Raw genomic sequence first — 13535 nt, 5'->3', positions numbered from 1 at the left:
AGGCGGACATGGGCCATAATCATGACCAGGCATCACGACCACACCCAATAATCGCTCATGGAATTTTTGTTTCCAAACCCCGAAACTTGGAGCGGGGAATGTTTCCATGGCGGTGGGGGTGGGGCAGAACAGTGTTTCCACCGACTTTGGAAGCCCAGACTGCCAAGTCGGGCTCCCTATCCTCTGAACCAAAAAACAAAAAAGAACATTATTGAGATACCATAATAACATCTGCCCAGTGGTTTTGTTTTAGTATACTCACAGAGCTGAGCCACCATCACCCATTTTAGAACATTTTCATCATTCCAGAAAGAAACTGCGGGGCGAGTGGGTGGCTCAGTCGTTAAGCGTCTGCCTTTGGCTCAGGTCATGATCCCAGGGTCCTGGGTTCGAGCCCCGCATCGGGCTCCCTGCTTGGCAGGAAGCCTGCTTCTCCCTCTCCCACTCCCCCTTCTTGTGTTCCCTCTCTCGCTGTCTCTCTCTCTGTCAGATAAATAAATAAAATCTTTAAAAAAAAAAAACAACTGCCCCTATTAACAGTCATCCTCCCCCCTTCCCCCCCAGCCCCTGGCAACCACTCATTTATTTTCCCTTTCCATGGATTTGCCTATTCTGGACATTTCATATCAATGGAATCATGCGGTATGCATCTGGCTTCTTTCAGTGGCATGTTTGCAAGGCTTCATCCACACTGTAGGATATGCTGGTGCTCCATTCCGGAAAAATATACCATTGTATGAGTATATCCGGGAGTGAGTTAATGGACATTTGTATGCTAAAACAAAACCACTGGGCAGATGTTATGGTATCTCATTAAAGTTCCCAGCTTTTGGCTGTTATGAATAGACCCGCTATGATCGTTCATGTTCAGAGTTTTGTGTGGATAGATATTTTCAATTCTCTTGGGTATACACCTCAGAAGGGAACTTCTGGGTCATGTGGTAACTCCATGTTTAACTTTTGGAGGAGATTTCAAGCTGTTTTCTGAAGCGGCTGCACCATTTTAGATTCCCCCAGCGATGGATGTATGAGGTTTATAATTTCTGACACCTTTACTGACACTTGTCATTGTCTTTTTTTTTTTAAGATTTTATTTATTTGACAGAGAGAGACACAGCGAGAGAGGGAACACAAGCAGGGGGAGTGGGAGAGGGAGAAGCAGGCTTCCCGCTGAGCAGGGAGCCCGATGCGGGGCTCGATCCCAGGACCCTGGGACCATGACCTGAGCCGAAGGCAGACGCTTAACGACTGAGCCACCCAGGCGCCCCTGTCATTGTCTTTTTGACGATCCGTCCTAGTGAGTGTGAAGTGGTGTCTCAGTATGGCTTTCACTTTTCCATCATGATTAAAGGTGTTGAGCATCTTTTCACGTGCTTAGTGGCCATTTGTGTATCTTCTTTGGAGAAGTGACTTTCACGCTTCCTGCCTCCTCCCTATCCGGCCGCCGGAGACTCAGGGGCTCTCCACCCTGGGGAGCTGCTGTGGGAGTAGGGACAGATGGCACTTGCATAGCCCAGCTGGGGTCCCCTGGGGCCTGTCGAGGCTATTGTGCTCAAGCCAGCCCACGGCAAGCTAATGGGATCCAGATGCCACCGCTGGCTCTGGCACTTGCGGAGTCGGGCCTGAGGCCCCTCAGTGGAGCCAGGGAGGCTGGATGATGTTTGCCAACAGGGGAGGGAGCTTCATTCTGACTAGATTCTGCCCATCAGAGAGTCAGTCTCTTGGCTCAGAAAGCCCTGTGGTTTCCCTGATGGGATCGACCTGACAGTGGGCTGTACCTGAGGGTGGAAGGAGGGAGGGGTGGTCCTGTGACCCTCTCTGCATTCCGCTCATGAATGAGTCGGCCCTTCTTGGGTTTACCTGGAGGACATCAGAGCAGCACGATTCCCAGGCTCGGGGTCAGACAGACCCGGACCGCGTCCTGGCCCCGCCTCCTACTAGCTGTGGCCTCTGGGCAAGGTCTTCTCAGGGCATGGGTGTTTCCTCGCTAAAAGTGGGGACAATACTTGCCACACAGGAAAGAGGGGGCACTTTGTGAAACGTAAAATCCTGCACCCCATGAAGAGGACAAGACTTTGTCCTTGTCCTTGAGGCTCTCATAGCCTGCAGGGGAGATGAAAGTGCTCTGTGCGTGAAGAGCTGGGGTTGACGGGGTGGGGGTGGGGGGCAGAGAGGGAGCATGGGGCCAGGCTGGAGATAGGGGTATTTCTGTACTCAAGATTGGGCTGTTCCAGGGCCGCCTGGGTGGCTCACTCGGTTAAGCATCTGCCTTTGACTCAGGTCATGATCCCAGGGTCCTGGGATCGAGTCCCGCATCCGGCTCCCTCTGTCCCTCTACCCTGCGCATGCTCTCTCCCTTTCTCTCTTGCAAAAATTAAATAAATAAAATCTTAAAAAAAAAAAGATTGAACTGTTCTGGGGAGGGCAGGAGCCAGCTGTGTGACTGGGCATACGCTAGCCCTCTCTGGCACCTGTCTCCTCTTTAGCAAGAGGACAGTCATGACGCCTACCCGAGAGAGTGGGCTGAGGCGGCATACAGTACTCTTGCATTTTGCCTGCCATCTGGGGACATCTCTCGGGCCTTCACTGCCTCTAGGCTTTGAGGTGTGTGGTCTCCTGGCATGGATGCTCTATAATGACTCTGCAGGCTGGATCCAGAAACTTCCTCCCAGGCACTGATACTAGGCGCCCCCGCGCCCCCCCCCCCCGCCCCGGCAGCTGGGTCAGAGCCCCCATCGAGGCCTCAAGAGGGACCTGTGGCCACATCCCAGCTCTAGCCCCTGAGGCCCCTTGAAGTTTCTCATTTGTTTGGGGATTTTAGAGCCAGAATCTGCTTTAAAGGCTCCTTGGTCTCCTGCCCCCACTTTGCAGATGAAGAAACTGGGGCTCAGAGAGGATGTGAGTTTCTCAAGTCCCACAGAAAGTTTGTAGCCCAGGAACACAATTCTTCCCACTACGCTGCAAAGCAGCCTTTCAAGGGGTCTCTATCGAGTATGATTTGCACACCCCTAACTAACTCTTTCGATTTCCTAAGGTAATATTTGGGGTGAATGTCCCAAAGGCCTCAAATCCCAGGGCCCAGCCTAGCCCTTCCCCTCGTGGCTGATCTGGAGGCCTATCCCACCGTTGCCCCTCGGCCTGGTTCCATCCTCCATACCATGCAGCCGGGGCTGCCTTGGCTCCCTGCCTGTCCTCTGCTCTGACAGCAGGGACCTGGCCAAGTCTCCAGTAGCTCTGCCAGGGCCTCCTCCGCCTGGGATCCCTGCAAGGCCTCCCTGATTGCTGCCAACCCTCTTCCTAAATGGGCAGGTGTTCCTGTTCCCTGCCTGTGCCCGAAGGGAGAGGGCCTGGCACTGCCTGCTTGGGGGCTCCGAGGGCCCCAGCTGTTAACACTGGGGGCCTCTGTGAACTCCAGAAGGACTCTCCCTTCCCCAACCCGGGCTCACTTCTCAGACACTGCTGGCTTCTGGTCCTCTCTCCACCTCCTCCAGCTGCTTCTCCAGGACCCATCTCTGGGGGTGGGCATCCCCCTAAAATGGGTCTTTGGCCCCCAGGCTCCTTATTTGGCACCCTCACCTGGGGCCAGCTCATCCTTTCTAAGGCATCCCTGGCCATGGCCTTGTGTCAGCTCAGTCTGAGTGATTGTGGAGCTGGAGCCACCTCTCCAGGGGCCCCTCACATTCAAGTCTCATCTCATTCTTGTTGGCTCGTTCTCCCATTCCTGGGCCGGCAGCCAGGCTGTCCCCCAGCCCCTCACGTTGTCCTGCACGGAAGCACGACAGCCTCTGTAACCCTCTGCCCCCACCCCCCAGCCTCTGTCTTGCTATTTCAGGGAAGCACACAAACCATACGTGTACGGTCAGTGGGGGTTCACAAAGTGCCACCTCCATGCATCCAGCGCCCGATGAAGAAATGGTAACTGGAGCCCGAAGCCCCTCCAAGGGCCGCCACGATCCTGACTTCTAACACCATGGATTATTTGGCCGGTCTCTGAGCATCACATAAGTGGAATCTTACAGGATTGGGGTGGATGCTGTGAGGAGCTGCCCAGGTTCCCCTCCTGGAATGAAGAACTCATTCCCCAGCTGCTAGGAGAGCGGCTGGAACATGGTCCTCAGTTCTTGGCCTTTTTTGGGGGCTAAAAAAAGCTGCCTTGCCTAGGATCATGGCTTCTGAGGCCAACCTGCATCCAATGACTAATCAGCATGGGCTGTAAGGACCCAGCCCTTTGCCCCAACTCAGAACAAGCCCGCAGGGCTGTCCCAGCCCCGTGGGTGCCGAGGCTACAAAGAGATGGTATCACAGGGCAACTCCTTGTTTGCAGCTACATTGTCCTATGCCTAAGTTCTTACAAATGCTATGAGGTGTAAATATCATATGCCACTTTGGGGGACTCCCTCTGATGGGCAGAGAGTGTCCCGCTTCAATCCTTCCTTATTCCTTCCGGCTGGAATGCATATGTGATGCTGACACTTGAGCAGCCATCTTGGACTGTAAGGCAGAACCCATGTGTTGAGGGTGGTGGAACCTCAAGCTGATGGGGACCTGGCTCATGGACTCCGCGGCACTGCCACACCATTCCTGGGCTGCCCGCCTTGGGCTTCTTCGCAAGCGAGAAAGTAACCTCTAAGTCACGTTTGTTGTCGCTGTTTACAATTGAAATGAACCCTAACAGATTAATTTCCTTCATAATTAATGAATCTTCCAATGGTCTCAACACCAACCAGTCATGGAATGAGTGAGAGGCCAAAAGAGTAAAATTGTGCACGGCATCTAATAAAACAGATACAAAAAAATGATTTTGCAAAGAGCCTTCAGGTACTGTAAAGCGTGCATTCATTCAATTACGATGGCGCCTGGGTGGCTCAGTCGTTAAGTGTCTGCCTTCGGCTTAGGTCATGATCCCAGGGTCCTGGGATCGAGCCTCGCATCGGGCTCCTGGCTCAGCGGGAAGCCTGCTTCTCCCTCTCCCACTCCCCCTGCTTGTGTTCCCTCTCTTGCTGTCAAAATAAATAAATAAAATCTTTAAAAAAAAGAATCAAACCCGGAGTCTCTGCAAAAATACTCCGCCATTTATATCATCACAAAATATTTCCTAAGATCTTATTTTTCTGGTCATGGAACTAAGAAGGCCCTGTCACAGGACTTGCGCTGGGCCATCCTGCAGTGGGAGGGGCCTGGCTCTAGAGTTCTACACGTTCAAGTCTCCTCTGAGCTACCGTTCTGCTCATCCTCCCATTGGGGCTGGAACTGAGCTTTGCTACATATTGGCTGTGTGGCCTGAGGCAGGTCCCCTAACCTCTCTGAGTCTCCATTCCCTCATATATAAATTGCAGCTGGAGTCCTCCTCACAGGGGTGAGGTGAATGAAATCAGGTGCAGGAAAGTGTCTACTGCGGGTCTTGGGGCAGAGCAGGTGGGCAGGAAGTACAGTTCCCATGGAGGCTCCTTACCCACAGCCATACCTCCCCCTCTTCTTTCTTGCTAGGGGAACCCTGATTTTGTTCCGCCATCAGGTGGCCTTGTATTGGGAAGGAAGTGGGGCACCCTTCCCAGGCCTTGGGGGTAAATCTCAATTGGTCTAAGCCAGTCCTTGGTCCCATCCATTTCTTCAAAAGAGGCAACAAGGCATAGCCCTGGCCAGGGCACAGAGGCCAGGAGGCAGGGAAGACAGATCCTTGTGCTCCCCTGCTCTGCCCTGAGCATTTGGACTCCCTTTGCTAGTAATCGGGGTAGGAATGGGCACATGCTGCTTATTTGGCCAACGAAAGTTAGGGGAAGTCAGCTGGAGAAGGGGTCTTCTGAGAAAGTTTTCCCAGACACAAGGGAGGAACATTCTCTACTCTGCCTTTTTGATTAGTGCATGAGGGTATGATGCTTGGAGCAGGGGCGACAATCTTGGAGTCATGAGGGGACGAGCTTGAGACCAAAAATCAACTCATGAGATCCTTGAAGATATGAAGATGTCGATGAGCTACTGACTTAACCAACCCTAGAGGCACTCTGTCGCCAGACTCCTGGTTATGTGACAGACACTGCTAACTGTTCTCTTGGGTCCATTTTTCCTGCCATCTGTTTAGGAATAGAACAGGATGAGTTTTAGCTGGCTGTTTGACCCCCCAGCTTCAGACCAGCTTTGGCAGCTGGGTGTGGCCAAGTGATTAAGTCCAGGCCAATGGGATGTGAGCAGGAGTGTACGCAAACTTCTGGATTAAAGCCGGTGGCCCTGGGCCCTCTCTCCCCCCCTTCCTACTAGCTGGAAAATGGCAGCAGCTGGAGCCTTTTAGATGCCCCATCTGGGGGATGGCAGAGCGGCCCCATGGGCCTCGGAGTACTCACCTGGGGGCTGTGACGTGAGAGAGGAACAATCTTCTGCCTTCTTTTTTTTTTTTTTAAAGATTTTATTTATTTATTTGAGAGAGAGAGAATGAGAGACAGAGAGCATGAGAGGGGGGAGGGTCGGGAGGGTCAGAGGGAGAAGCAGACTCCCTGCCGAGCAGGGAGCCCGATGCGGGACTCGATCCGGGACTCCAGGATCATGACCTGAGCCGAAGGCTGTCGCTTAACCGACTGAGCCACCCAGGCGCCCCTCTTCTGCCTTCTTTAGGCAACTCTCTTTTGGAGTTTTTTCATTATAGCAGCTCCCTGGGTACCTTAACTGATACATCATGTGGGACGATAAATGCCCTTGTGGTTTAAATCACCCTGCGTTGTTTCTAGCAGCCAGAGGCCCCCTCTCAGATCTTGTTTCTCTCGTTGGAACTTGGTGGGGATGGGGGCTGGGTTCTGATTTGTGTTGGTGGTGGACCACGGCTGTGATGAATGTCTTCCTGTTTGGGGACCTCCCCTCCACAGTTCAGTCTCACCCAACCACCTTGGTTCCCTCCTATGTGGCCCCTTGCCCAGGAAAGTGGGTGCTCCTTCCCCCATAGCCCAATCACCCTTGAGTCCACGGCCGGTTGTCAGGTCCCAAAAGCTGTGTCCAGTCTCAAGCCCGGACCTCACAGAGGAATTCCCAGCATGCCTTGCACTGGGCTGCCCCTATTAGGACTAGCAGAGATTTAGGAACAAGTGAACCATGAAGCCAGACTTCCAGGAACACACTTCTTAGTTACTCACTCATCCTTTGTCTTTGTTAGTCATTTAGATGGAGGACATTCCAATGTAATATTTTTTTTTTAAAGATTTTATTTATTTATTTGACAGAGAGAGACACAGCGAGAGAGGGAACACAAGCAGGGGGAGTGGGAGAGGGAGAAGCAGGCTTCCCGCGGAGCAGGGAGCCCGATGCGGGGCTTGATCCCAGGACCCTGGCATCATGACCTGAGCCGAAGGCAGACGCTTAATGACTGAGCCACCCAGGCGCTCCCCAATGTAATATTTGAACAAGAAGTTGAGTATTGATACAGAGGCAAGGGAGAGCATTCCCTCACCCCAGCGCTGCTGGGCAGGCTACTGCCCTCCAGGCCTGTGCTTGGTCAGCTGGGAAGGTTCATTCAATTATCGACAACACACCTGCCTCAGGCCCTGCTGGGCCCCTTGTTGAAGCCCCCATGAAGGGATGGGTCCTCATCTTCTTCCCCAACTCCCAGACAAAAACATCTGTAAATGCACCCGCCAGAAACAAACCACAGGGTTCCTAGGATCTGATTACTGTCCCCAGGGTAGGACTTCCACTGGAGCCGGCCCTTCTTTTCTCTTTTCCGAGAACTGGAGAACTCAGTTGCCCAGCAAATGTTCCGGCTCCTACCATGAAGGGGGGCAGCCCAAGGTTGCCAGAGCATCAGGCAACTGCGAGCTTGGGATGGGACAGCACCAAGCACAGGGTCTCAATGGAATGGGGGAGAGGCAGAGGAACCAGGAAGGGGTGTGTGTGTGGGGGGGGGGGGGGATGGTGCTCTGGTCTGTGGATGTTGCACAGGGAGGTCAGGAAGAACCCTCTCCAGCTCCTGCAGCCTGCCTCCTTCCTGCCTGGAGCTCGGGCCTCAGGACCGCTCAGGGCTGGGTTCAAATCTCAGTGCCACCCCGTACTGGCTAAGCCTCAGTTTCCCCACATAGCATTTGGGGGGTGTTATATATACTGTACTCCGTGCCAGGTGCCCTGCTGGCCCATTCAATCGCCACAACCATGCGAGGAGGCTGGTCCCATACATTTCTGCCCAAGAGGCAACAAGGCACGGCCCTGGCCAGGGCACAGAGGCCAGGAGGCAGCAAGGGGGATCCTCACGCTCCCCTGCTCTGCCCTGGGCATTAGGACGATTCCTCCCAGACCAAAAGAGGGCCAAGAACACTCCACCAGGATGGGCAGAGGCTGGGGTCCGCAGGGCTGGGTGGTGAGGGTGGCACTTTGTGGCCCCACAGCTGGGAGATGAATCAGCCTTTCCACCTTCCCTCTGCCCGCCCACACCCATCCCCTCAGCCTCTTTTCTCCAGGATGCTGCTGTTATTTCTGGCCAGGGGGATCCTGACTGGTTTCTATCTGATGCATTAAGAGGCTAGGCGTGGGGCAGGCTCAGCGAGGTGCAGCCCTCCCCCTCCCAACTGTCAGGCTGATGGATGGAGGGTCCTTCGTGAAACATGAGAGAGGAAAAGTCACTTCTGTGCCCCCCTGCATTCCCCCGCCTGCTCACTTCCTCAGAGAAAGGATGCCAGGAACATCTGAGACTTCTCCCATTCTTGGCCCTGCCTGGCATGATGTGAGGAGAGTCTGGGGCCAAGGCTCCCTTCTGGGCCCCATTTCCAGAATGAGGTCCTCTGAGAAGGTCTGTAAACATTTGGCCAAGCTGTGTTCCGACAGAACTGGCTTCGGCTACTCCAGCCTGGCCAGGCTCCCTGCGTTAGAAGGTGTCAGGGGTGGCCAAGGGCCCAGTGATCTTGCTGATGCTCCCAGAGTTGGTCCAGAGTCGGTCCCTCAGCTCTGCATGGACTGCTGGGAACTCCTTGAAGTCCCCTGCTCAAAGTGACACGGATGCGCCCCGCTGGGAGCCTGAGACCAAACCCAGGAATAGCCCTGAGAGGGCTTTGGCATGGCTCTGCCCTTCAAGATCTTTGGGGAAACAGGTCAAGAACCCAATAGTCAAGGGAGATGCTTAGGAGCTGTGGGGCTGGAAGAAGGGCAGTCAGAGAAGGCTTCCTGGAGGGAAGATTAAGATTAAGATTCTTAAGATTCGGGCGCCTGGGTGGCTCAGTCGTTGGCCGTCTGCCTTCGGCTCTGGTCATGGTCCCGGGGTCTTGGGATCGAGCCCCGCGTCGGGCTCCCTGCTCCGCGGGAGGCCTGCTTCTCCCTCTCCCACTCCCCCTGCTTGTGTTCCCTCTCTCACTGTCTCTCTCTGTCAAATAAATAAATAAAAATCTTTAAAAAAAAAAAAAAGATTCTCTCTGCCCCTGCCCCCTCACTCCCAAGCAAGTACGGGCTCTTTCTCTCTGGGGAAGAAAAAAAAAATTATGCAGTTAAGCGTGAGTGCAGGGCAATGCCCAAGGCTGGAGAGGGCAGGACCACGGCGGACCTGTAATCCAGCCCAAGTTAGGCAATAGGGAACCATAGAGGCACTGAGGGTGAGCAGGTGACACTGTCCTCTCTGCACGCTCGTGCCTAGTAGGCACTCACATGCCATGGCCAAGTGACTGATTACACAAGGCTTGAGCCTATGGGGGCAGCTGTCTTACTTGCTTAAGTATATATAGTTAGGGCGCCTGGGTGGCTCAGTCGGTTAAGCGTCTGCCTTTGGCTCAGTTCATGATCCCAGGGTCCTGGGATGGAGGCCTGGGTTGGGCTCCCTGCTCAGCGGGGAGCCTCCTTCTCCCTCTCCCTTGGTCCCTTCCCCCTGCTTGTGTGCTCTCTCTCTCATTCACTCCCTCTCTCAAATAAATAAAATATTTTTAAAAAACGGGTGAATGATGTTGTGGTTAGAGAAATACCTGACATGGAATCCATTGTCGTCATCAAAATATCACCTGTTCTTGAATACCCTTAGAGCTGGGGAGCTCACTTCCTAACTAGGCTGCCCAAGAAGGTCAGAACCCAGAGGTCTCTAAACATCTCCCCCTTGGCTGCCAAAGAGCAGCCTGACCACCCCTGCTCCCTCAGGGAAGGGTTTCTCCAGCCTGGCTAGAATGCCCAGCTCTCAGAGAGGGCTTCCTCAGCATGAACCAGCTGGGGCCGCACCTGGCAGAGAGCATTTTCCTCCAGCCCAGCCCTGTGGCTGCCAGTACACCTCTGGTCTTTCCCAGGATCTGGGCCAGGAGGGACCCCACAGGGCCTGACACCTCCCCCTCTACTCTAGGCCTGGGGGCAGCATGCCCCTACTCTGGTAATGGGCTCCTGGGGTGTCTGGCTCGGCCCCCCAACCCACCCCCACCCCCCGGGTCCCTGGACTGCTCTCCCGGGCAGGGCTGAGTGACCTCAAGCATGTCATGACACGGCCCTCCAGCTGCTTCCCCATCTCCAGAATGGGGCTAATGCGGGCTTGTGGGAGTGGATTCCTTTTATCAACCACCAAGCACTCGGTGTCAAGGAGTTGCTTTTATTATGTTTATTATCCCGTGTTTATTGTGGGCGGGGGGGGGGGGGGGGGGTGGTTTTCTTAAAATGCTTTTCCTGAGCCAAAAGAACTGGAGTGGCCGGCCGGCACACGGCACCCCTGCAACGTCTCTGGAAAGGAGAGAGAACGGGGCGAGCAGGCAAGCCTCCCGCAGAGGGCTCCCCAGGCCCGCTCCTCTGAAGAAGAAACCAAAGGCAGAGAAGAGCAAAGCACCCTGCCCCCCCAACCCAGGCTCATGAGGCTGGGCGTGCACCCCTGCGGCCTCCCCCCTTTCCTCAGGAGCTCCCCTCTCCTTCCTACCCCTGTTCTGGGGCTTCTCCATCCATGTTCTCTTTGTGGGCACCTCGGCCCCCAGCAGCCAGGCCTCCCTGTGACGTCCTGGAAGCTGCTTTGACGCGCACGGCTCTGGTGTGTTGTCCGAAAGACCCAGATGCTCCCCTGGCTCACTCCAGCTGATTCCGGCTGCCCCCCCCCACTTGTTGCCTCCACCCTGAGAAAGCACACCGGCCTGGGGGTGTCCCACCGGCCTCACCCTGAAGGGAGTGGATCCGGGGGCCTGCAGCGCATCCTCCAGCACACCTCTGGGGCCAACAGCTCCCCACGCTCCCCCAAGCCTGCCCGAATCCGAGGCTGCGGCAACTCCGGCCTCCCTCTCCCGGGCCCCCCAGTCTCGCCCGCACCAGGAAAGGTGGCCGGGAGCCCTTCTCCGTCAGGGCGCCTGGTGGTGCGGGGAGGGTGGCCCGGCGGGCCCCTCACAAGTACATCTTCATGGCCTCATGCGTCGTGGGACAGTAGCGGGCATGGAGCTGGGCCAGCAGCGCCTGGGACGTGGCCTCAAGGCGCGTGCCCTGGCTCTTCTTGTTCCACACGTGGACAGCGTAGGTGGCCTTGAGCAGCCGGTGCAGCTCCTCGGGGCTGACCTCCTGGAAGTACTTCTTCCAGTCCTGCCAGGGGATGGGGTAGAAGGCCTCGCAGGGCAGGGCGGTGACGCCGCGGCAGGCGTGACTCTCGTCCAGGCTGCGGATGGAGCACCACTTCTTGAAGACCCGCGTGAGCAGCTGCGGGCCCTGGTGGCCCCAGATCCAGCCGTTGTAGTGGGCCACGAAGTCGCGCATGCACAGCGCCATGAACTCGTGGTGGCGCTCGAAGGCCAGGAAGGCACCGTTGAGGACGTAGCGGGACTGAGTGCCCAGCGTGTTGGTCAGGTTCTGCAGGTTCTTGAGGACGATGAAGTCCGTGTCCAGGTAGATGCCGCCGAACTTCCACAGGAGCGCGATCCGGGAGGCGTCGGAGAGCACGGGCAGCAGGTAGGGCTCCCAGCGGCGCTGCCGGGCCGCGTACCAGGCCGCCAGCGGCGTGTCCCGGAACAGCTCCTCCAGGTCCAGCGGGAGCAGGTGGACGTTGGGGAAGCAGCCCAGGAGCGAGAGGCCCAGGTGCCGGGGCAGGGAGGCGTTCCCGCCGGGTAGCCCCTTCATCAGGACCACCACCCGGGACTCGGGGTGGGCCCTGGCGGCCGACTCCACCGAGCACATGAATAGGAAGTTGGGGTTGGTCCGGTCTGACGTCTCCAGGAAGAAGATGTTGCCCGGAGGCGGGGTGCTGGAGAGCAGCGTAGGGGGCCCCAGTCGGGGGCAGGGGACGTCGGCAGGCAAGTTAGAGAACTCTCTTTGGCCCCTGGGCTCTCCCGCGATGTGCCAGTAGATCATGATGGAGACGAAAAACGTGAACTTGAAGCTGATGATGAACAGGGTGCAGACGCGCTGCCTCGGGGCTCCCCGGCGCAGCCGCAGCAGGCACTCAGGGGGCCTGGACATGTTCTCCGCAGATGACGCCAGGAGGCCACAGCACGAACTGGCCGGTCTGCAAGAGACGGGCATCACATTCGGGCCGACTGCTGGCATCGCTCGCCCGAAAAACACTTCCCTCAAGCGCCAGCTACGGCCAAAGCCGGCTTCCCAAAGCCCACGGGCCTGCTGGCCCTGAGTCCCACCTCCTTCCTCGCCTGCGAAACGGGAACGGCGGGCCAGGGGCCGCGGTCTGGGCAGAGTCCCTTTGCTCTCTGGGACACACCTGGGAGCTTCCCGACACGGAGCTAGTGCTACCCACAGCATGTGGCCTCCGTGGGCCCAGGCCAGGGTCTGGCACAGGCGAGGTTCTCAGAAGCGATGCCTCTGCCACGTGGCCCACGGGCCTCTCTGTCCGGTGATGCCTGGGCCCCTCAGGCCACCGGCAGCCCGTGATTCGAGGCCTAGCCCACGGGCCCCTTAGCCCCATTCAGTTCCACAAGCCAGGCCTGGAGCTGCTCCAATAGGGCAGACTGCCAAGCAGCCTTGGGGCCTCTCAGCAGAGAAGCTTGGGGCTTGAGCTGGCCTGGGCACTGGCATGCCAAGGGGCTGGCAGGCAAGCCTGCAGGGCGGGTGGTCTCCAGGCACACGGGGATGCATGCTGGGTCCTAAAGCCCTTGTCTCAGACACAATGGAGTCTCCTGGGCGCCTGGCTTCCCCAGCCCCTGCCCTCGACCGTGCTTCTTTTTTTTTTTTTTTTAAAGATTTTATTTATTTATTCATGAGAGAGAGAGAGGCAGAGGCAGAGGGAGAAGCAGGCTCCCCGCGGAGCAGGGAGCCCGATGCGGGACTCAATCCCAGGACCCTGGGATCATGACCTGAGCTGAAGGCAGACGCTTAACCGACTGAGCCACCCAGGCGTCCCTCGACCGTGCTTCTTATAGACACAGGTCTGCAGCCTAGGACTATTGCCCTTTGACCCTCACCCTCTCCTGGTGATGTCCACCTGGCCAGCAGCCAAGAACATCCTGGGGGCCCAGCAGGTGGCTGGGGAAAGGAAACAGGCTTGGGCTCTGTCCCCAAGGGCAGGGCTATGGGAGCACCTGGGAGACATGGGACCTGAAGTCTGCCTGAACCAGCTAAGACCTGGGGCAACTCACTCAGCTCACACTTCCAGGCCAAGAACACTGGAGCCCACTAAAGGGTTGACC

At 56.5% G+C, this 13535-nt stretch overlaps 1 protein-coding gene across 5 annotated transcripts in view; it reads right to left on the bottom strand.

Annotated features, from left to right (window-relative positions):
- Positions 1-2761: 2761 nt before the first annotated feature.
- Positions 2762-13535, bottom strand: part of A4GALT (alpha 1,4-galactosyltransferase (P1PK blood group)) — a 37002-nt gene continuing 26228 nt past the window's right edge. For all 5 annotated transcript variants that reach the window (XM_064590525.1, XM_064590524.1, XM_064590527.1 and 2 more), the window contains one exon: positions 2762-12400. In XM_064590525.1, the coding sequence (XP_064446595.1) occupies positions 11293-12354 (1062 nt within the window). In that variant the 5' untranslated portion in view covers positions 12355-12400 and the 3' untranslated portion in view covers positions 2762-11292. The remainder of the gene's footprint in view (positions 12401-13535) is intronic.

The sequence above is a fragment of the Mirounga angustirostris genome, unplaced genomic scaffold (genome assembly GCF_029215605.1).
Source record: "Mirounga angustirostris isolate CCGP_5_RB_7025 unplaced genomic scaffold, mMirAng1.0.hap1 SCAF_5, whole genome shotgun sequence".
Lineage (NCBI taxonomy): Eukaryota > Metazoa > Chordata > Mammalia > Carnivora > Phocidae > Mirounga > Mirounga angustirostris.
Note: the sequence above shows the minus strand (reverse complement) of the source record. Positions and strands in the feature narration are given on the sequence as shown.